The sequence below is a fragment of the Oncorhynchus mykiss genome, chromosome 9 (assembly GCF_013265735.2).
Source record: "Oncorhynchus mykiss isolate Arlee chromosome 9, USDA_OmykA_1.1, whole genome shotgun sequence".
NCBI lineage: Eukaryota > Metazoa > Chordata > Actinopteri > Salmoniformes > Salmonidae > Oncorhynchus > Oncorhynchus mykiss.
This window is the reverse complement of record NC_048573.1, coordinates 39,960,044-39,981,792: the sequence shown is the minus strand read 5'-3', so window position 1 is coordinate 39,981,792 and position 21,749 is coordinate 39,960,044. Positions and strand designations below refer to the sequence as shown.

At 41.8% G+C, this 21,749-nt stretch overlaps 2 protein-coding genes across 2 annotated transcripts in view; one reads left to right on the top strand and one right to left on the bottom strand.

The window, feature by feature from the left end:
- Positions 1-19,222, top strand: part of LOC110531168 (piezo-type mechanosensitive ion channel component 2) — a 34,414-nt gene extending 15,192 nt beyond the window's left edge. The window contains exons 16-51 of the mRNA XM_036986942.1: positions 296-420; positions 612-784; positions 968-1,193; positions 1,394-1,494; positions 1,762-1,962; positions 2,181-2,385; positions 5,560-5,661; positions 5,893-6,058; positions 6,247-6,490; positions 6,678-6,780; positions 6,890-7,049; positions 7,215-7,304; positions 7,411-7,493; positions 7,737-7,802; positions 8,106-8,218; positions 8,316-8,436; positions 8,532-8,603; positions 8,710-8,876; positions 9,038-9,237; positions 9,458-9,619; positions 13,368-13,640; positions 13,810-14,068; positions 14,171-14,359; positions 14,447-14,648; positions 14,794-14,926; positions 15,135-15,282; positions 15,386-15,600; positions 15,703-15,861; positions 15,982-16,129; positions 16,320-16,508; positions 16,617-16,709; positions 16,799-16,968; positions 17,217-17,333; positions 17,552-17,631; positions 17,833-18,061; positions 18,255-19,222. Coding sequence (XP_036842837.1) covers positions 296-420; positions 612-784; positions 968-1,193; positions 1,394-1,494; positions 1,762-1,962; positions 2,181-2,385; positions 5,560-5,661; positions 5,893-6,058; positions 6,247-6,490; positions 6,678-6,780; positions 6,890-7,049; positions 7,215-7,304; positions 7,411-7,493; positions 7,737-7,802; positions 8,106-8,218; positions 8,316-8,436; positions 8,532-8,603; positions 8,710-8,876; positions 9,038-9,237; positions 9,458-9,619; positions 13,368-13,640; positions 13,810-14,068; positions 14,171-14,359; positions 14,447-14,648; positions 14,794-14,926; positions 15,135-15,282; positions 15,386-15,600; positions 15,703-15,861; positions 15,982-16,129; positions 16,320-16,508; positions 16,617-16,709; positions 16,799-16,968; positions 17,217-17,333; positions 17,552-17,631; positions 17,833-18,061; positions 18,255-18,507 — 5,737 coding nt within the window. The 3' untranslated portion in view covers positions 18,508-19,222. The remainder of the gene's footprint in view (positions 1-295; positions 421-611; positions 785-967; positions 1,194-1,393; positions 1,495-1,761; positions 1,963-2,180; positions 2,386-5,559; positions 5,662-5,892; positions 6,059-6,246; positions 6,491-6,677; positions 6,781-6,889; positions 7,050-7,214; positions 7,305-7,410; positions 7,494-7,736; positions 7,803-8,105; positions 8,219-8,315; positions 8,437-8,531; positions 8,604-8,709; positions 8,877-9,037; positions 9,238-9,457; positions 9,620-13,367; positions 13,641-13,809; positions 14,069-14,170; positions 14,360-14,446; positions 14,649-14,793; positions 14,927-15,134; positions 15,283-15,385; positions 15,601-15,702; positions 15,862-15,981; positions 16,130-16,319; positions 16,509-16,616; positions 16,710-16,798; positions 16,969-17,216; positions 17,334-17,551; positions 17,632-17,832; positions 18,062-18,254) is intronic.
- On the bottom strand, positions 18,807-20,322 carry LOC110532054 (ATP synthase subunit epsilon, mitochondrial). The gene is made up of 3 exons (XM_021615653.2): positions 20,165-20,322; positions 19,698-19,822; positions 18,807-19,321 (listed from the first exon to the last, which is right to left on the bottom strand). Coding segments are annotated over exons 1-3 (159 nt in total). The 5' UTR covers positions 20,197-20,322; the 3' UTR covers positions 18,807-19,319.
- Positions 20,323-21,749: the final 1,427 nt, after the last annotated feature.

Below are 21,749 nucleotides of genomic sequence, written 5' to 3'. Positions count from 1 at the left end.
GGGCTGAATAATTTTGCACGCCCAATTTTTCAGTTTTTGATTTGTTAAAAAAGTTTGAAATATCCAATAAATGTCATTCCACTTCATGATTGTGTCCCACTTGTTGTTGATTCTTCACAAAAAAATACAGTTTTATATCTTTATGTTTGAAGCCTGAAATGTGGCAAAAGGTCACAAAGTTCAAGGGGGCCGAATACTTTCGCAAGGCACTGTATATATATATAATGTTGTCTTACCGTATAATGTATTAAAATGACTACATCCACGATGGACTTGCCTACCCTCTTTCTGCTAGGATGGCGAAGGAGCAGAGCGAGCAGACGAGTGGGGAGTCGGAACGTGTGGGGAGTCAGGACACGTTGGATAATGATGGACTGTCTGCCTCATCAGAGAAACCTGAGGAGGAGCAGGGGGGAACAGGTGTGTGCCACTGAGACGCTGAGTTTCCGATTCGAATTTATTGTACGAACAGTACATTTTAACAGTACAACGACAGTACAAGCAAAACACGCCACATAAACAAAAGTCTGGGAAATCTAGCACAGCATTTCAGATCTCATGTCTGACCTTATATCTGACCTTGAGTCTGATGTCCTTTTTGTGTCTGCCAGTTCCCCCAGAGGAGCGTCTGACCCAGTGGGGGTTGATTGTGGACCGGGCCAGCCTGCTGCTGTTCCAGGCTCTGGCTCTCTTCCAGCGGGCTCAGGAGATGGGCTGGAGGCTGCTGGAGGTTCACAGCCTCAAGATTGTTTCCACTGGCATCATCTGGGTGTCCCTACAAGAGGTCAGATGTCTTTATGTGACCCTTGAACTCCACATTCTCATTGTACCGTGACTCCATTTATAGCACCTTCTATATTGTATTTACTGCATTTACACTGCCCTGATTTTCACCACCTAATATGTTATGCAGTGCAGGGCGTCTGCACAAAATGTTTGTTTTCTTTCTTTTTTCTTTGTGCCGAAGGTGTCCCTGATGAACTTCATGTTCCTGGTTCTGTGGACCTTCGCCCTGCCCTTCCCCCGGCTCCGCCCCATCGCCTCCAGTGTGTCCTCGGTCTGGGCCTGTGTCATGGTGGTGTGTAAGATGCTGTACCAGCTCAAGGTCATCAAACCTCTGGAGTACTCCTCCAACTGCACCGCCGTGAGTTCACTTACCACTAGCATGCGAAACACTGATCAAATATTCACTAGTTATTCCACAGGCACAGCAATATATACTCAGTCATGGTTGGCTCCCAAGGGGATTATGTCGTCGTTTAGATACAATGGACTGTGTGTGCGTGTGCCATGCTTGCGTACGTGTGACTATCTACGTTCACAGTAGTATGTGTCTCTGTGTGTCAGAGCCTGGTGTCAGCTAACGGGACAGGGCTGGAGGGGAACATGGCAGAGCTGCTGAGGAGGTCTGTGCTGTATGTGAAGCCTGTTGACCCAGCCATATGGTGTGGAGCCCTGCGCAAGTGTGAAGACAGGATCCTGCCCTGTCTCAGCGTAAGACAAGCTTCTTACTTGGTGTCCGTGGTTATTCAGTAATATCGACGTCATTTGTCAATCCTGCCATGCACTATATAACCATGAAATGAATTGAAAGAGAGATTTTGAGACATATGCATATTAATAACAGATTCATGCATATCGGTAAATACGGCACATGTAAATGAATATCCTCTCTATTATTAGCGTGGTAGCTTCATTGATCTGTGGTTCTATAGTTCAGTGGTCTGAGTGTTCTTCGGTTGTGTTTTTCTTTGACGTCAGAACCACCTGACGGTGCTGGGGCTGCTGGTGTTTGAGGTGACGGTCTCTCGACACCAGCTCTACTACCGCCTTCACAACAACCTCAAGGTCCCCACCTTCAGCATTATCTTCCAGGGCATCACACGCCAGCACCTGGACCATGGCATCCTGCCCTGCATCAAGTACTTCGTCAACTACTTCTTCTACAAGTTTGGCCTGGAGGTAGAGTAGCTCCAACCGATTCTTGGGGCTGAAATATCCTCTTTTACGGTTGACTTCCATTTGAGATTTGTATGACCTTTGCAGTGTTTTAATTTGAAATGCGGCTTCTGAAGTTATCTATAGTCGTCTTTGCTGTTAATCTGTATGTTTTCATTTTTGTAGTGTCATCACGGCACGGTGGTTGTATAGCTCTTTGAGATGGTCCTCCTGTCCCTCAGGTGTGCTTTGTGGTGGCGGTGAATGTGATTGGCCAGCGGATGGATTTCTACTCGCTGCTGCACGCCTGTGCCCTGATGGCCGTTCTGTCACGACGACGCAGGAAGGCCATGGGGGAGGTGTGGCCTAAGTACTGCTGCTTCACTGCAGGACTCATGGTGCTGCAGTACCTGCTCTGTATCGGCATCCCTCCCGCTCTCTGTGTCGGTAAGGAGAGATATGCTAAATGACGCTGGCAAAATGACACTGACATCACATGCATTTCAGGTGCTGAGGGAAGGTTAGAACATGTATTTTTCCGGACGTCGAAAATATGTACGTCGAAAATACGTATTTTCCCGGACATCGAAAATAAGTCGCAAATGGATGTTGACTAGACGTCTTTTCAGGACATCGAAAATGAGTATTTTACGGACGTCAAAGAGACATCTTATGGGGACGTTGAAAATATAAATTACAGACGTTGAAAATATAAATTACAGATGTTGAAAATATAAATTACAGACGTTGAAAATATAAATTACAGATGTTGAAAATATAAATTACAGATGTTGAAAATATAAATTACAGACGTTGAAAATATAAATTACAGATGTTGAAAATATAAATTACAGACGTTGAAAATATAAATTACAGACGTTGAAAATATAAATTACAGATGTTGAAAATATAAATTACAGACGTTGAAAATATAAATTACAGATGTTGAAAATATAAATTACAGACGTTGAAAATATAAATTACAGACGTTGAAAATATAAATTACAGACGTTGAAAATATAAATTACAGACGTTGAAAATATAAATTACAGATGTTGAAAATATAAATTACAGATGTTGAAAATATAAATTACAGACGTTGAAAATATAAATTACAGATGTTGAAAATATAAATTACAGACGTTGAAAATATAAATTACAGATGTTGAAAATATAAATTACAGATGTTGAAAATATAAATTACAGATGTTGAAAATATAAATTACAGACGTTGAAAATATAAATTACAGATGTTGAAAATATAAATTACAGACGTTGAAAATATAAATTACAGACGTTGAAAATATAAATTACAGACGTTGAAAATATAAATTACAGACGTTGAAAATATAAATTACAGATGTTGAAAATATAAATTACAGACGTTGAAAATATAAATTACAGATGTTGAAAATATAAATTACAGACGTTGAAAATATAAATTACAGATGTTGAAAATATAAATTACAGATGTTGAAAATATAAATTACAGATGTTGAAAATATAAATTACAGACGTTGAAAATATAAATTACAGACGTTGAAAATATAAATTACAGACGTTGAAAATATAAATTACAGATGTTGAAAATATAAATTACAGACGTTGAAAATATAAATTACAGACGTTGAAAATATAAATTACAGACGTTGAAAATATAAATTACAGACGTTGAAAATATAAATTACAGATGTTGAAAATATAAATTACAGACGTTGAAAATATAAATTACAGATGTTGAAAATATAAATTACAGATGTTGAAAATATAAATTACAGATGTTGAAAATATAAATTACAGACGTTGAAAATATAAATTACAGATGTTGAAAATATAAATTACAGACGTTGAAAATATAAATTACAGACGTTGAAAATATAAATTACAGACGTTGAAAATATAAATTACAGACGTTGAAAATATAAATTACAGATGTTGAAAATATAAATTACAGACGTTGAAAATATAAATTACAGATGTTGAAAATATAAATTACAGATGTTGAAAATATAAATTACAGATGTTGAAAATATAAATTACAGACGTTGAAAATATAAATTACAGACGTTGAAAATATAAATTACAGATGTTGAAAATATAAATTACAGACGTTGAAAATATAAATTACAGATGTTGAAAATATAAATGACAGACGTTGAAAATATAAATTACAGATGTTGAAAATATAAATTACAGATGTTGAAAATATAAATTACAGACGTTGAAAATATAAATTACAGACGTTGAAAATATACACACACGATTGCATATTACATAGACCTTAAACCAGAGTAACTTTCGGGGACAGTATCTACAAAGTGACTTAGGGTAGGAGTGTTGATCTAGGATCTGTCCATACAATCTTATTCATTATGATCTAAAAGACTAAACTTATCCTAGATCAGCATTCCTACTCTGAAACTCCTTATGGAACAAAAATATAAATGCAACATGCAACAATTTCAAAGATTTTAATGAGTTATAGTTCATATAACGAAATCAGTCAATTTAAATAAATCCCTTAGGACCTAATCTATGGATTTCACATGACTGGCAAGACATACATGCATCTGTCGGTCACAGATACCTTAAAAAAAAGGTAGGGGTGTGAATCAGAAAACCAGTCAGTATCTGGTGTGACCACCATTTGCCTCATCTCCTTCACATTGAGTTGATCAGTCTGTTAAATGGTGGCCTGTGGAATGTTGTACCACTCTTCTTCCATGGCTGTGCAAAGTTGCTGGATATTGGCTTGAACTGAAACATGCTGTCGTACACATCAATCCAGAGCATCCCAAACATGATCAATGGGTGACATGTCAGGTGAGTATGCAGGCCATGATAGAACTGGGACATTTTCAGCTTCCAGGAATTGTGTATAGGTCACATGGGGCCATAAATTATTATGTTGAAACATGAGGTGATGGCGGTGGATGAATGGCCCAACAATGAGCCTCAGGAACTCGTCACCATGGGGCATTCAAATTGCCATCGATAAAATGCAATTGTGTTTGTTGTCCGTAGTTTATGCCTGCCCATATCATAATCCCACAGTCACCATGGGGCACTCTGTTCACAAAGTTGACATCAGCAAACTGCTTGCCCACACAATGCTATACACGCTGTCTGTGGTTGTGAGGCCGGTTGGATGTACTACCAAATTCTGTAAAACGACATTGGAGGCGGCTAATGGTAGATAATTAACATGAAATTATCTGTCAACAGCTCTGGTGGACATTCCTGCAGTCAGCATGCCAATTGCCCGCACCCTCAAAGCTTGAGACATTTGTGGCATTGTGTTGTATGACAAAACTGCACATTTTAGTGGCCTTTTATTTTCTCAAGTACAAGGTGAACCTGTGTAATGATCCTGCCATTTAATCAGCATCTTGATATGCCACACCTGTCAGGTGGATGGATTATCTTGGCAAAAGAGAAATGCTCACTAACAGGGATGCAAATAAATGTGTGCCCAACATTTTAGAGAAATAAGCTTTTTGTGCTTATGGAACATTTCTGTGATCTTTTATTTCATCTCATGAAACATTGGACCAACACTTTACATGTTGCGTTTATATTTTTGTCCAGCGTAACTTCTCAATCTTCTCTTCTCTCTGTCAGATTATCCATGGAGGACCTCCAGTCAGGCTTTGACCTCCAACCTCATCAAGTGGCTTTACCTGCCTGACTTTGCCATGCGTCCCTCCCCTTCCTTCATCCTCTGTGAGTCTCTTTATGTTCAGCCCAGCCATTTCCAAATTCACAAATTGTGGGGAAATCTCACATTGGCATTCATTCTCGATTTACGTGGAAGTATGAGTTACATGCATATCTCAAGGATTCAGGCCATTGTCTACTACATATAGCGTGTACTGTAAATCCCTTCATACACCATCAATCTGTAACTCCTACATAAGTGAACAAGGCAGCCATTTTGTTTTGCTGTGTGTCCAGACGACCACCTCCTGCTGCTGTGCTCCACGCTGCAGTGGCAGGTGTTTGAGGAGGAGAACAGGGCTGCCGTGCGCCTCATGGCAGGGGAGAACGTGGAGATCAGCCGCAGCTTGGACCCGCGTTCCTTCAACCAGTACATTCCCGTCAACAACTTCCTCCAATGCAGGTCAGAGGGCTCTCTTCGCTAGTGTGGGCTTTAGACAACTGCTTTGTCGCTTTCGTGAAACGTGGCCTGATTAGGAAAACTTTGAATTTTCAACTAGGGTTTTTTTCCCAGTCACATGGTCTGGAAAAAAAAATCTTGGACCTACTCATATGGTCATATGGATATGTATGTGTCTCTCCTTACCTCAGGTCCTACCTGGACATCGCCAAAGTGTTTGTGTTCAGCTACTTCTTCTGGCTAGTGCTGTGCCTCATCTTCATCACGGGCACCACCCGCATCAACATCTTCTGCCTAGGCTACCTGGTAGCCTGCTTCTACTTCATGCTGTTTGGAGGAAGCCTGCTAATGAAGCCCGTACGATACATCCTCAGGCTCTGGGACTGCCTCATCGGATACACTTGCTTCGTCATTGGCATGAAGAACCTGCTATCGGTACGTTAGCTAACTAATTATTAATTGCCTAGGATAGCCTATGCTAATAACCCAGTCGATTTTAATCACTCGTCAGTGCTAACTGCCTGTTCTGTGTTAGTGCTTCACAAACTTCACAAACTCACTGTCTCAAGTCCAGTCTTCTCTCTCCTCTGTGCTATCTGTCTTGCTGTATGTGTGTCCACAGCTTGGCTCGTGTGCTTATCTGGACAGCCTGTTGAAGAATGGCTGCTGGCTCATTCAGGCCTTCAGCATGGTCTGTACAGTCAAAGGCTATGATGTCTGTAAGTGTGACTGATAATACCGATTAACACACTCTGTGTGTGTGTGTGTGTGTGTGTGCGCGTGTGCGCATCTTCTCAGTTGTGTATATATATATATGTGTGTGTGTGTTCCCAGCTGCTCCTGATGATGAGTGTGAGCTGCCGGAGGGGGAGGCGGGCATTGTGTGGGATGCGATCTGCTTCACCGTGCTCTTGGCTCAGAGAAGGGTTTTCCTCAGCTACTACTTCCTGTATGTGGTGTCTGACCTCAGGGCATCCAAGATCCTGGCCTCCAGGTTAATAATAACAATCATCATCATTTAGTTACTGACCACTTCCCTATCAATGATTTTAGATGTTTTTAGAATACTTTGGTACTATTGGAAATAGTCATGTTTATCTATGGAATGGTACCAACTGAAAGTAGGACTTCATAGGTTGTTTGTCTCTCATATTTCAAGGGGTGCTGAGCTCTTTGAAGCCAAGGTGAAGAAACTGGTTGCTGCCAGACTGGAGATGGAGAGGAAGTCTGTGGCGACGCTGAAGAAGCAGTAAGACTTATTCCACAGCAGTTTGTTTGTTCTCATTTAGTTCCCAGTCTAATGGGTTTGCTATTGTTGCATTGTTTGAATTCACTGTGTTGATTCCTTCCTCTAGGATGGAGAAGATCAAATCCAAACATAAGAGTAAGCCTGGCCAGGGAGACGCAGCAACGCCCCCTGCTGATATAGTGCCAAAGGGTGAGCCTCATGGGGCTAGCTAGTGGAAGTTGTCCTTAACCACTGACGGAGGGTCAGTTCTTAAACATATACTCTTTGACCGGATCTTTGTATTTCCCCCTACTAGAGTTGGTGCTCAAATTGCTTTACATCATTTTAAGGTGGTGGGAGACTCAACTCATCATGATCATTATTCTTGTCATTCTCACTGAATGAACGGATACATTTATGATGTCAGGATGAATGGGTGAACATGTTTTCCAGGTGAGAGTGAGAAGGCTGGGAACGATCAGGGGAAATGGTGGAAACCATGGGTCTCTCGGCCTGGCGGTAAGTGTTCCATAAATCTAACTAACATGATTCCGATTTTGTCAGTTACAGAAAGAACCTTGAATGGGGAAATGGGATGGATATGGCTTGAAAAGATAAACAACGTGCTTGATTCCACCTTATTAGATCGGGTGCTGAATCCTCGTGTGTATATAATGGGATATGGTTTAATTTCATCTCATTATAAATACTCACTTTTTGATTCAAGTAATCAAAACCATTTATATACTGCAACAGTATAAAGTAGGATGTATAAGTAGGAGTTTGTCTTTGTTGTCTGACACTTCTGTCGTTTCCCCTCAGTTGAGAACAACTGTGGCTACCATCTTTTTGAGAGTGACAGTGAAGAGGAAGAGGAGGAAGTCCAGGAAAAGAAAGAGGAAGAGGCTACACTAAAGAAGAAATCTTCTTTTCAGGCGAGGGCCATAAAAGACAAACTGTAAAGACTAGTAAATTAGTATGTGTGGATGTTTTTGAATGTGATGTCAAACTGTGTGCCTCCTTTCTCCACAGATAGCCTATGAGGCATGGGCCACAAGCTCCAAAGCAGCCCTGGATTTGCACAAAAAAGAAGAAAACAAGATGAAAAATGAGGAGAAGAGGAGGGCAAAGAGAGAGCTGCAAAGACAGCAAGGTAAAGATGGGCTCGTTTGCATGGGGCTGTTTGCATAATGTTGTCATAGAGACAAAATAAGTAGTGTATTATTTTGTGTCGTTGTCTGATCCAAGGCATTGAGAGAGCCGAGTCTCACGAGTCGGACGAGTTGGAGGTGGAAGAGAGCGATGAAGAGGAGGAGAAAGGTAAACATTCCACCTCCACAGACCCTTCGTGGATATACAGTAGACTAACTAAGTCCTTGCACTGCTCCTAACTTGATAGGTTTCTAACGACTCTGTCCTCTCACAGATAACCTATTTCAGAGGATCATCTACTCACTCAAGTTTCTATGGGTGTTTATCCTGTCCCTTTTGGATGACGTCACTGAGGGCCTTAACTCTTTCTGCAAAGATAACCAGGACATCACCAAAGTGCTGCGCTTTGAGAGGGCTCTTCTTGGCCAGCAACAGAAAAAGGTGTGTGAAACATTCATCCACTCTAACTCTCCAAGATGCTTTTTGTGTATTGCAGGGGATACTTCCATTTGACTTCCCTCAATTGAACTCTGTTTTAATGATGTCCTGCCTGCAGTGAGGATAGTATTTTACTTGTATCTTTTCCCCTGTGCCTTCGACAGGGGAAAGAAGTGTCACAGGAGAGCGTGACGCGCTTCTATGAGAACTGGATGTCTAGGCAGAGCACTCTGGCCTCGCTGGAAGACCAAGATGACATAGTTCTCCCCATCTCCTCCCCACCACCTGTACCCTCATCACCGCGAGGTTACTCAAAGCTGAAACACACCCATTCCAAAATCTCCTGGGGTAGCAGCTTGTCCAGGTCTGCATTGATGTAACACCTATAGTCATGATTAGTGAATTTGTTTCTATTCCGTACGTAGACGTCATGTGTTATACAGAACGGATTACTTTTGAATGAATGATGGAGTAGTATTTTCTATTACTATGTTATTCTGCATTATAACCTCCTATATGGAGGATTTATAAATGGCCTCGTAAGAATAGGATGGCCACCATGTTTCCCTGTCGTCATGTCTTAGCTGCGTGACCGACGAGACCCTGCTGGGGTCTCGACAGCCCACTCTGGATGAGCTGGATGACCCTCCTCTACTCCAGCCAACTGCCGAGCAACTCAGACGGAAACTACTGAAAACTGCCAACCTGGACCTTGGCTCATTTGACAGCGAAGTCCCTCCACCAAGGTGATGTTTTTGTTGTTGTTTTATTTATTAAGATCCCCATTAGCCGGCGCCAATGGTCGACGGCTAGTCTTACTGTGGTCCAACACATAACGAAAAAATCATTACAGACAAAATCATTTACAATTTATCTACATTTAAAAGCATTAACATGTCGTGTGTGTGTGTGCATCTATCAGTTACACATACACGTCAGTACATACACACAACAAGTAGGTCACATTGTGGAGAGGCGTTGTGCCCATGTGGTGTTGGTCTATTTGTTTTTAAAAACAGGTTTGTTGTTCACTTGCGCTATATTAGATGGAAGGGAGTTCCATGCACTCATGGCTCTGTATAATACTGTACGTTTCCTGGTATTTGTTCTGGACCCAGGGACTGTGAAAAGACCCCTGGTGGCATGTCTGGTGGAGTAATTGTGTGTGTGTCAGTGCTGTGTGTAAGTTGACTATGCAAACAACTAGCAATTTCCAACACATTAATGTTTCTTATAAAAACAATAAGTGACATAATTAGTTTTTCCTCAACTCTTAGCCAAGAGAGACTGGCATGCATAGTTTTAATACAACGAAGAGAGCCAAGAGAGACTGGCATGCATAGTTTTAATACAATGAAGAGAGCCAAGAGAGACTGGCATGCATAGTTTTAATACAATGAAGAGAGCCAAGAGAGACTGGCATGCATAGTTTTAATACAACGAAGAGAGCCAAGAGAGACTGGCATGCATAGTTTTAATACAATGAAGAGAGCCAAGAGAGACTGGCATGCATAGTTTTAATACAACGAAGAGAGCCAAGAGACTGGCATGCATAGTTTTAATACAATGAAGAGAGCCAAGAGAGACTGGCATGCATAGTTTTAATACAATGAAGAGAGCCAAGAGAGACTGGCATGCATAGTTTTAATACAATGAAGAGAGCCAATAGAGACTGGCATGCACAGTTTTAATACAATGAAGAGAGCCAAGAGAGACTGGCATGCATAGTTTTAATACAATGAAGAGAGCCAAGAGACTGGCATGCATAGTTTTAATACAATGAAGAGAGCCAAGAGAGACTGGCATGCACAGTTTTAATACAATGAAGAGAGCCAAGAGAGACTGGCATTTTCTAGATATTTCTTTACAGCACTTGACCAAATGACTGTATCAAGATAAGATACAACTAGAGCCTGCAGGACTTGATTTGTGGAGTGGGGTGCCAAAAAAGCAGAGCATCTCTTTATTACAGACAGACCTCCCCATCTTTACAACCAACTCTTTGTTATGGACAGACCTCCCCATCTTTACAACCATTGAATCTATATGTTTTGACCATGACAGTTTACAATCTAAGGTAACACCAAGTAATTTAGTCTCCTCAACTTGTTCAACAGCCACACCATTCATTACCAGATTCACCTGAGGTCTAGAACTTAGGGAATGATTTGTACCAAATACAATGCTCTAAGTTTTAGAGATGTTCTGGACCAGTTTATTACTGGCCACCCATTCCAAAAACAGACTGCAATTCTTTAAGGGTTTCAGTGACTTCATTAGTGTCATGTCTACTCCCGCTCCTCCTCTCTGGCGCTTTGTCGGCAGTTGTCTAATCATTACGCACACCTGCCACCATCGTCCTTCACGGAGTAGTGTGTTACCAATTGTTTTCTTGGTGACTATAGTCCCAGCTGCCTTGAGATCATTGACAAGATCCTCCCGTGTAGTTCTGGGCTGATTCCTCACCGTTCTCATGATCATTGCAACTCCACGAGGTGAGATCTTGCATGGAGCCCCAGGCCGAGGGAGATTGACAGTTCTTTTGTGTTTCTTCCATTTGCGAATAATCACACCAACTGTTGTCACCTTCTCACCAAGCTGCTTGGCGATGGTCTTGTAGCCCATTCCAGCCTTGTAGGTCTACAATCTTGTCCCTGACATCCTTGGAAAGCTCTTTGGTCTTGGCCATGGTGGAGAGTTTGGAATCTGATTGATTGATTGCTTCTGTGGACAGGTGTCTTTTATACAGGTAACAAATTGAGATTAGGAGCACTCCCTTTAAGAGTGTGCTCCTAATCTCAGCTCATTACCTGTATAAAAGACACCTGGGAGCCAGAAATCTTTCTGATTGAGAGGGGGTCAAATACTTATTTCCCTCATTAAAATGCAAATCAATTTATAACATTTTTGACATGCGTTTTTCTGGATTTTTTTGTTGTTATTCTGTCTCACACTGTTCAAATAAACCTACCATTAAAATTATAGACTGATCATTTCTTTGTCAGTCGGCAAACGTACAAAATCAGCAGGGGATCGAATACTTTTTTCCCTCGCTGTATAGGAGTGGCTATAGAGTCAGCTGCCATCCTCAGTAGCTTTCTATCTAAGTTGTCAATGCCAGGAGGTTTGTCATTATTGATCGATAATAATACTTTTCACCTCTCCCACACAAACAGTTTTCAACTTTTTTATGCATAAGAACGATGGCTGACTGTTCATTGTTTGCATTTCCTGCACAGTTTGCCCACATTTTACCTTTATTTAACTAGGCAAGTCAGTTAAGAACAAATTCTTATTTACAATGACGGTCTACCCCGGCCCAACCCGGACAAAGCTGGGCCAATTGTGCGCTGCCCTATGGGACTCCCAATCACGGTCGGTTGGGATACAGCCTGGAATCAAACCAGGGTCTGTAGTGGCACCTCTAGCACTGAGATGCAGTGCCTTAGACCGCTGTGCCACTTGGGTGCCAGTTAAATAATCATTCAAATAATTGGCAACATCAAATGGTTTTGTGACTAATAAGCCATCTTTCTGCCCATCATTTCAGTTAAAGTACTCCAGTTTTTTTCCCATCATTCTTTACATCATTGATCTTGGCTTCATAATACAGTTTCTTCTTCTTTTTGTTGAGTTTAGTCACATAATTACTCAACCTGCTGTAAGTCAGCCAGTCAGATGTGCTGCCAGACTTATTAGCCACGCCTTTTGCCCCGTCTCTTTCAACCATACAGTTTTTTAATTCCTCATCAACCCATGGAGCCTTAACAGTTCTAACAGGATGTAGCCACAATATTGCGATCACTGCATCCAATGGGTAGTAATACAGCTTCAGAACAAAGTTCTACAGTATTAGCAAAACTGGGATCAATACATGTGGATGATCCTGTTCCTGTAGTGTTTGTAAACACCCTGGTAGGTTGATTAATAACCTGAACCAGATTACAGGCACTGGTTACAGTGATAAGCTTCCTCTTGAGCAGACAGCTGGATAAAAACCAGTCAATATTCAGGTTCCCAAGAAAGTAGACCTCTCTGTTTACATCACATACACTATTAAGCATTTCACACATATTATTTCAATACTGATTGTTAGCACTTGGTGGCCTATAGCAACACCCCAAAAGAAAAGGCCCCAGATGTGCCAAGTGAACCTGCAACCACAACACCTCAATAACACTTGACATAAGATCTTCTCTAAGCATTACAGGGATATGGTTCTGAATATATACAGCAACAACTCCCCCATAAGTATTCCTGTCTTTCTATAGATCCTGCCTTGCAATATCCTTGTATTGCTACTACTGTGTCATCAAATGAATTATCTAAGTGGTGACTTCACTTAGGCACTTATGGTTTTTCTCTACTCTGTATACCAGACTTACTGTATATATTGTTTCATATTTACTCACTCTCTATACACCTCTATAAACTCTTCTATCTTAATAATGTCTTTGACTCCATCTTATTACTTTCTATAATTAAAATTTTCAGCAGCCATGATGATACTGTTCCTGATAAGGAGGACCGTGAAGGAGAGGATGCATGTAAAAAGGAGGGGGAGTCTACAGCGGAGGAGGAGTATAGAATGGAGAAAGAGGAATGGAGGGAGGAAGAAGAGGAAGAGAGGGAAAAAGCTGTGATGTTTTCGGGATTTATCTCCCTGGACTATCTGGAGTGTAATGAGAAGTGCGACGATTTCCCAGACTCCCCCCGGCCTCTGAGTGAGACCAGGAACCTCACGGCTAGTGAGCTGCTGCTCAACAAGTCAGTCATGGGAGATTGGGACTTTGTGGTTTTTCTGGTTACAATTGTGGTATAGTCAAGTGGAACCACTCAGTTGTGTCACATTACCTCGTAGTAAATTAAAGTTGAGTATCACATATTTAATTTACACTTCAGGATACTCACATACTGCTTTTGCCCTCTATTGCAGCATGTTTGAAGACGATGAAATTGAAGAGTCTGATAAGTTTTTCCAGTCTCTCCCGAGGCACCTGAGACTGGTGTTTGCCCTGTACAACACCATGGTGTCGAAGTCAGAGATGCTGTGCTACTTTGTGATCATCCTGAACCACATGGTGTCTGCCTCCCTGCTCAGCCTGATCCTGCCTATCCTCATCTTCCTCTGGGCCATGCTGTCTGTGCCTCGCCCAACCAAGCGCTTCTGGATGACTGCCATCATCTACACAGAGGTAGGCACGGCAGGCACCCCCAACGGAGAGACATGTTGATTGGCTGGTTGGTTGATTGATTGGTTAGATGGAGGGTTGATTGATGATTCCTATCTCTTCCAGCTGATTGTGGTGGTCAAGTATTTTTTCCAGTTTGGCTTTTTCCCCTGGACCACCTCGGTCTACCGAGGCATCAATGCAGACCGGCCCTTTGCTCTGCCCAACATCATTGGGGTAGAGAAGAAATATGGCTATGTTCTCTTTGACTTGATACAAATGCTGGCTCTGTTCTTCCATCGCTCCATTCTGAAGGTACTGGCGGGAATGGTGGTTTCTGTGTTACATCATACAGGGTATACTAAAGCACAACTTCTCAAAACGTTCTTCTTCTCTCCGTAGTGCCACGGTCTTTGGGATAACAAAGAGGTGGAGATGCCAGACTTCTTCAAGAAGTTAAAGAAGAAGACGGAGAAGATTAAGATGAGTGGAGGAGAAAAAAAAGGGGACGAGCCGAAGCGAAGACTGCCCTGCCTCCCTCTCCAGGCCTCGACTGCGTCCTTGTTTTGCAGATGTGGAAAAGCCAACTCCACTGAGACAAACGGTACATACATTCAGCAGCATAAGCATAGTGCTGAAAACATCTCATTTGTTTGAAAGCGTACTGAAGTTGAAATGGTGACAGATGTGAAACGTTACCCAACCTGAAACTACGACCGTCTCTTGATGTGGATGGGATATTCTTGCAGGTGATATGCGGCTCACAAAGTGCCACTCCAAGAAGAAGAGGCACCACAATAAAGTTCCCCTGACCAGGAAGGAGAGCATCAAAAAGCTGATTAGAGAAAGGATGCTGGAGGCTAAAGCTGCTATCATTGAAGTGTGAGCATTTAGTGCACTATCATGTACTGATATGTGTTGTCGGTGTGTTCTGATACTTTAATTACACATCTCCAGTGATAAATGGCAGTTTAAAAACAAGTTCAGGCGGCAGCACTTTTGACTGGACATGAATGCATCTTTAAGTGACGATTTTTTGGTTTAAAAATGAAAGAATATTTTCAGCCATGGTCGTCTTTTGTCTTCGCAGTGCCCTGCATATATACCTACCCATCAGGCAGTTCTTCTATGACATAATTCACCCAGAGTGCAGCCCGGTGTGTGACGTCTACGCTCTCATGTTTCTGATTGACGTGGTCAACTTCATTGTCATCATATTTGGATACTGGGCGTTTGGGGTAAGTGCCTGTTTGAGTCAAAAAATGAATTTGGAAAGCTATTAGGCCTATTTGTTTCTAGTGGATTTCTTTCACTGTTTTATTTTTTTTTGTGCCGGAACAGAAACACAGTGCTGGTGCTGACATCACAGATGCTCTTGGGGAGGACCAGGTCCCATCGGCCTTCCTGGTCATGCTGCTCATCCAGTTTGGCACCATGATTGTGGACCGCGCTCTGTACCTCCGCAAAACCCTAATGGGAAAATGTGTCTTCCAAGTGGTGCTGGTGTTTGGTATCCACTTTTGGATGTTTTTCATACTCCCTGGGGTGACTGAGAGGTCAGAGTTCATGTTTACTACTGTGTAAATAGACATGCAATAATAAAAAAATAAAAAAAGGAGCTTATTTACCTTTTTCATTGTCATTCTCTTGTGTTCTAGGAGGTTCAACATGAACCAGGTGGCACAGTTGTGGTACTTTGTGAAGTGCATCTACTTTGGCCTCTCCGCCTACCAGATCAAGTGTGGCTACCCAAATTGTGTGCTGGGAAACTTCCTGACCAAGAACTACAACTACCTCAACCTATTCCTTTTTCAAGGGTACAGTCGATGCTCTATGATAGATAAGCAAAGGCAAGTTGAAAAGCCATCCACTTCCTTGTAAGGGTCTTAGATAATCCATAATACCACTGCATTGGGTTGTCCATGTCTCCTCCTCAGGTTTCGCCTGGTTCCGTTCCTCATAGAGCTGCGTGCCGTGATGGACTGGGTCTGGACCGACACCACCCTCAGCCTGGGCAGCTGGATCTGTGTCGAGGACATTTATGCCAACATCTTCATACTCAAGTGCTGGAGGGAGTCGGAGAAGGTAACTGGGATGCCGAACTGCCAATAGGCTGGTAGCAGTTGACAGTTCCCAACTGAATCACTATAGAATTGTTTGTCTGTCTTCGTTTGATGTCTATGAACACTAGAGTATACTAAGTATTCTTGTATCAAGAATAATTGTGTTCAACTTGAACTGATTTGAAATTGTGTTGAACTATGAATTTGTACAGAAATACCCACACATCCCAGGGCAGAAGAAGAAAATGGTGGTGAAGTATGGAATGGGTGGCTTCATCATATTCTTCCTCATCAGTGTCATCTGGTTCCCCCTCCTCTTCATGTCATTGGTCAAGTCAGTGGCTGGAGTGACCAATCAGCCTCTAGATGTCTCTATTCAGCTCAGCATAGCAGGATATGAGGTTTGCGATGGCCCCATCAGCTCACAATCGCTCTGTTTTCTGTGATGTTTTTTCTTCTTCTGTGAAACTGTTAATGCTGGTGTGGTTTTCTGTGTGTGTTTCTCACAGCCAATGTTCACAATGAGCGCCCAGGAGCAGAACCTGGTGCCATACTCAGTTGCAGGCCTCAACCGGCTCAACAACCTCTATGCCACTCACCCAGTAAGTGTTCTCCATCTCGCTACAACAAGTTGCAAGTTTGAGGACCTCTGACGTACTCCTCTCTCTCTACCTCTCTCATTCTCTCCTAGTCAGCTATGCAGTTCCTTGGGAACTACATGGCCGAGGACATTGTCATTGCAAAGATCAAGAGTGATGCCAGTCTGCTGTGGAGCATCAGCCCTGCCAGCCGTGACGCTATGATCCATGAACTCAGCAACTCCACCCATATCTACATCACCCTGCGATGGGTACTACTCAGGTACATGCAGTGTAGCAGGACCAGCTACGAACAAGCGTTGGATAGGGCTCTGGGTTGGTTATACATGAACAGGGTGTAACACCGTTGAGGCTCAAGGACTGTCTTTTTTTGACTTTGTGTAACTGCCAAGACCGTATGATTGGTGAAATAAACATACACCATATGATACAGCCATAAACAACTAGACATAACCAGTGAGTGAGTGGTTGTGATATCACTGAGTTTGTACATGTGCCCCTCCTCCCAAGGAATGCGTCTCTGTCGATGAACGTGGAGACCATGGGGGAACACACTGTGAAGTATGAGGACCGGACCCTGAGGGATCAGATCGTTCAGATGCTCAAAGGGACACGCAGTGACTCTGTGTGAGTCTCATCACAGCACTCTCACTATATCATCAAATGTTATTGGAATTCACAGCCACAGTCAACATTACATCAATAACATAACCTTAACTCTGAAAGCTAGATGTAAAGGAACTTATTACATTCAGAATAACCCCAACTATAAAAGAGACGATCACAACGGTTATTATATATTGGTGTCGATATGCTCAACAACTCTCATTCATTCTCTCTGATAGGATCATTGAGTCTCTCCTGCCCAAGTTCCTCAGAGGTTCCGGAGGACCTGTGTCCAATATGGCCACCCGTCTGAAAGTAGGTTAGTGACACTATTCAACCATCATACTGTATAGAACCCTCAAACTCAACTTTGGACCTCTTATGGTAAGAGTTCAATACCCCTGGTATAGAACATCAACATAACAAATGCAGATGCGTGTATTACTATGGCATCTTAAAAATGTCATGGTCTCTGCTTCTCGTTTGATTCAAATCTTCCCTGTCCCATCTAACACCGCAGAACACTCAGATCGGCCTGAGGACCTGCAGACTTTTGCCTTCTTCTTGCCCCTGTCCATCAAACTACAGCGCGCAGAAGACAACGGAAGTGCAGAGGGGGGTCAGTGGTGGATAGTGCAGGAATGCACTCCTGGAAAGGGGCACATCCAGAGCAGCTGCCACAAAATTGAGATAGTGGTGTTCAACGACAAAGTCAGTCCCCCCAGCCTGGATGCTCTTGCGGGACAGGGGTAGGTTAAAAAACAAAATCCATGCAATGCTTCCCCAGGAGCCATTTACATTTTGAGAGGAATATCCCTTTAACTTGTTGATTTGTTCTCACTGCTAAATAAAGTCTCTTTCTGCCCCTTTCCATGGAATCCCATATGATAATGTTGCTTGCCTGGCCTCGACCTTCAACCTGATTCCACCTTGCTACGGCAGAATCGTGGGCCTGTACATGTCTGTGGTGCTGGTCGTCGGGAAGTTTGTCAGGGAATTCTTCAATGGGATATCCCGCTCAATTATGTTTGAGGAGCTGCCGTGTGTGGATCGGGTGTTGAAGCTCTGCACGGACATCTTTGTTGTGCGAGAGACTGGCGAGATGGAGCTGGAGGAAACACTGTTTGAGAAGCTCATCTTCCTGTATCGCTCACCGGAGACCATGATCAAGATTACCAGAGAGAAGAGCGACTAGAGAGCATGATGACATTTGTTATGAAGAGGACGATTTGGGTTTTGGTTCTTATCTGGGGTGTATTCATCATGCCGATTTTGCAACAGAAACCGTTCACTCAAAGGTTTTGTAACAAACTAGTTTCTATTGGACAAATTCAGGTAGGTCCCTCCCTGTTTCGTTTAAGAACCAAACAGCTTCCATTGCAAGATGTAATGAATACACCCCTGGAGTTGCACTTTTGATTGTACTCCTGCACAATGCATGCATTTTTCAGTGACTTATGATTTTACAACGGAAGACCATAGGCCAATCAGAAGTGTTCCAAATGTTAAACAATTTAATTTAAGTTTAGTTGCAACATCATAGATGTTTTGTATAAAGCTGATAGAAATACATTATGTAGAACAGACCTGCTTCTCTCTCTCAACATTCTGAACACGACCCCGTTTCATTCCACTGAAAAGCTCATCTAAAAGTATTCATTCTCATTTCACACTGTAGTTCATGTACAGTATTTAATTCAATGAATAAAATATTTGAACTACAAGGCCAAGTTCAGAGCTTTTAGCCTACTTTTACGTGTTCACAGTTAATATTGCCAGATAAAGCATGAGTTAATCTAGCAGACAATTATTTTTAGATGGGAGTTTTATTTCATTTTCTTAATTACAAATTATAAAGGGGAAAAATCTATTATGTTAAGTTTTCCATCTCTCGACAAATCTAGATGTAACCCTTGCGTTGTCATCCATCACAAAGATATGTTGGCCGGGACAATGACAAATCCTCTTGGTCCCGAAGAACATCCATTACATGATGACGTACTCAGATCCTGCAAGATAAAGTGTGTCAAGTTAAACTGATCTTAGAAACTAGTGATGGTAGCTAGCTATTTGTTGAGAACTACAGATTATCAGAGTAATGACCATAAACAATCTGATATAGAGCTGATATTGTCCCACTATGGGCATTAAGGTGTGTTAATAATCTGCAGTTCTGTAGTGTTCTACGTCTATGGTAATGACAAATACTTGACATGCTTACTTGGCAGCTGCAGTAAGTACAAAAAAAATATCAGGTGTGATAGCAAGAGCAGATGAGGCAATATGGTGTGATGGTTAGTGGGTGGTAGATGAATTGAGGTCCAGCATCCCCACCTCTTATCCCAAATACTGTAGTGATTTCTGATTTGTCTTTTCAACACTTACATGCTACAGCCTTTGGTACGTAGACTTTGACGCTGGACTCGGCAACCTTCAGTGCCTCGACTTTGAACTGGGGTTTCAGTGCCGCACGCACTGCACTTGCGCAGATCGCAGAGAAGCGAATGTAGCTGCAGAGGACACAGATAATCACACTTTAGCCAACATGCCGAGGCTAGCATCTGAATGATACTTAATTCATTGCCATGTGTTCTTAAACCACGATGATACGTATAACAAAAAGAGTGGTACCACACCAATTACGACAATTGATATAACTCACGGGAAACACGTTAGTTAGCTTGTCAAGTTCATTGAACGTGTTAGCATTCCGGCTAGCTGGATAGTCATATCCATCACACCAGAGCTCTCAAGCAAATATGCAATTTAGTAACTACATAATTTAAGTGCATCACCTTACAATCAGAATACAAGCTAAATGTAATATTGTGTTAAATATACAATACATTTACCTAAGGCCAGCTTGTCTCCAGTATGCAACCATTTTGCCAGCAATGTTTCGTTCAAGGACAACTCGGAAATGTGCGTGATGACGTCGTTAGCGTGGACCCGTCTTCTTTTGGGGGATTTGGTTGGCGGATCGCATCCGAATTTTAAGTGCATATACCGCCACCTACTGTACTGGTGTGTGATGCCATTCACGGTCTACCTACATTAAATTATTGTATTTTTTTATTGAAACTTTATTTAACTAGGCAAGTCAGTTAAAAACAAACTTACTACAAACTTCCGACTTCAACTGTATGTATTACAATTGTATTACAATTATACACTTCAACAGTGTTTACCACTCCTACCCCATCAATGGTGGCAACCGCAGCGTTTTAACTGGTGGCAACCGCAGCGTAATCAGGTGAATAGTGGCTGGTGCTGAAAATATAGCTAACTTGTTATGCAAGTGTTGCACACCAACAGATGGAGATGGAGCCTAGACCTATACAAAATAACTTAACTGGCTGAGGTAGGCTATGAGGCTTAACAGCCTAATATAAGTAGATTTTATTTTAATTGTATTAGGCCTACTTACAATTGCAACTGGTCAAATATTTAGCATCCAACTTTAAAACAATAATTTAAAGAAAAAAAGTCTGCACGTTCGAACTAAAACAATGTAACTAATAATTAAAAGCCCACATTTGTACATCCCAAACTCTAAAAGTAATTGGAAAGGTAGATACAAATTATGTGTGACATTGTGGTTACAATAAAGAATGTAGCCCATCATGCAAATGTTTCCTATTAGCAGGACAATATACTTTTTATAGCCCGGCTACTGTTGTGAAAACCCCTCACCTTGCAATGTATTCAATACTTTAAAAAAATGTATTTAACCTTTATTTAACTAGGCAAATCCGTTAAGAACAAATTCTTATTTACAATGACAGCCTAGGAACAGTGGGTTCCCCTTTCCCATTTTGTATCACAACGTGTAATGGATCTAAATTGGGGGCGGTAATGCAACATATTGGATGCCAACCGCAGTTAAACATCAACGAAGACTTTCGTCAACAAGAAGTACAACATTACACATCCTTTCAGAGACGTCAGATAATTAGCTTGTTTTCTGTAATATCATATAGCTTTGGAATCGCGATATTATGTACTTTCAAAGAAAATAGGCAGGTTTCTCGATTTACACCCTGCCTTTGAGAAGGCATTTCGTGAGGATTAGTTTAGCAACCGCGTCACGCAGCATGACAACGTGAACGCGATTGGTCGACAGTCTGTTGGATGGGGTGCTATACATTCCTCCATTCATTGACCAATGGGATCCCTATATCCTCCTTTCTTTAATATCTCTTAACCAATTTGTATATATATATATATATATATATAAAACTAGCTCATTGTTCTATCTGTGTCTCAACATTCTCCAAAGATTTGTATAACTAACCCACTGTTCTATATGTGCCTTCTCTCCGCAATCTTCTCTTGACTCGCTTCCTGGGGGCGGGACATTGTCTGTGGTTTGCGATTGACAGCCCGTTAAATTTGGTAGGCACAGCCTTTCACGTTATGTAAGGAGATATGTACGAG

What these genes read in the sequence shown, in the direction of transcription:
- LOC110532054 (XM_021615653.2), bottom strand. Translation starts at nt 20,196, where the DNA reads ATGGTTGCATACTGGAGACAAGCTGGCCTTAG. An exon ending in TGGAGACAAGCTGGCCTTAG is followed by an intron (nt 19,823 to 20,164) that starts GTAAATGTATTG and finishes TGTCCTCTGCAG; the next exon opens with CTACATTCGCTTCTCTGCGA.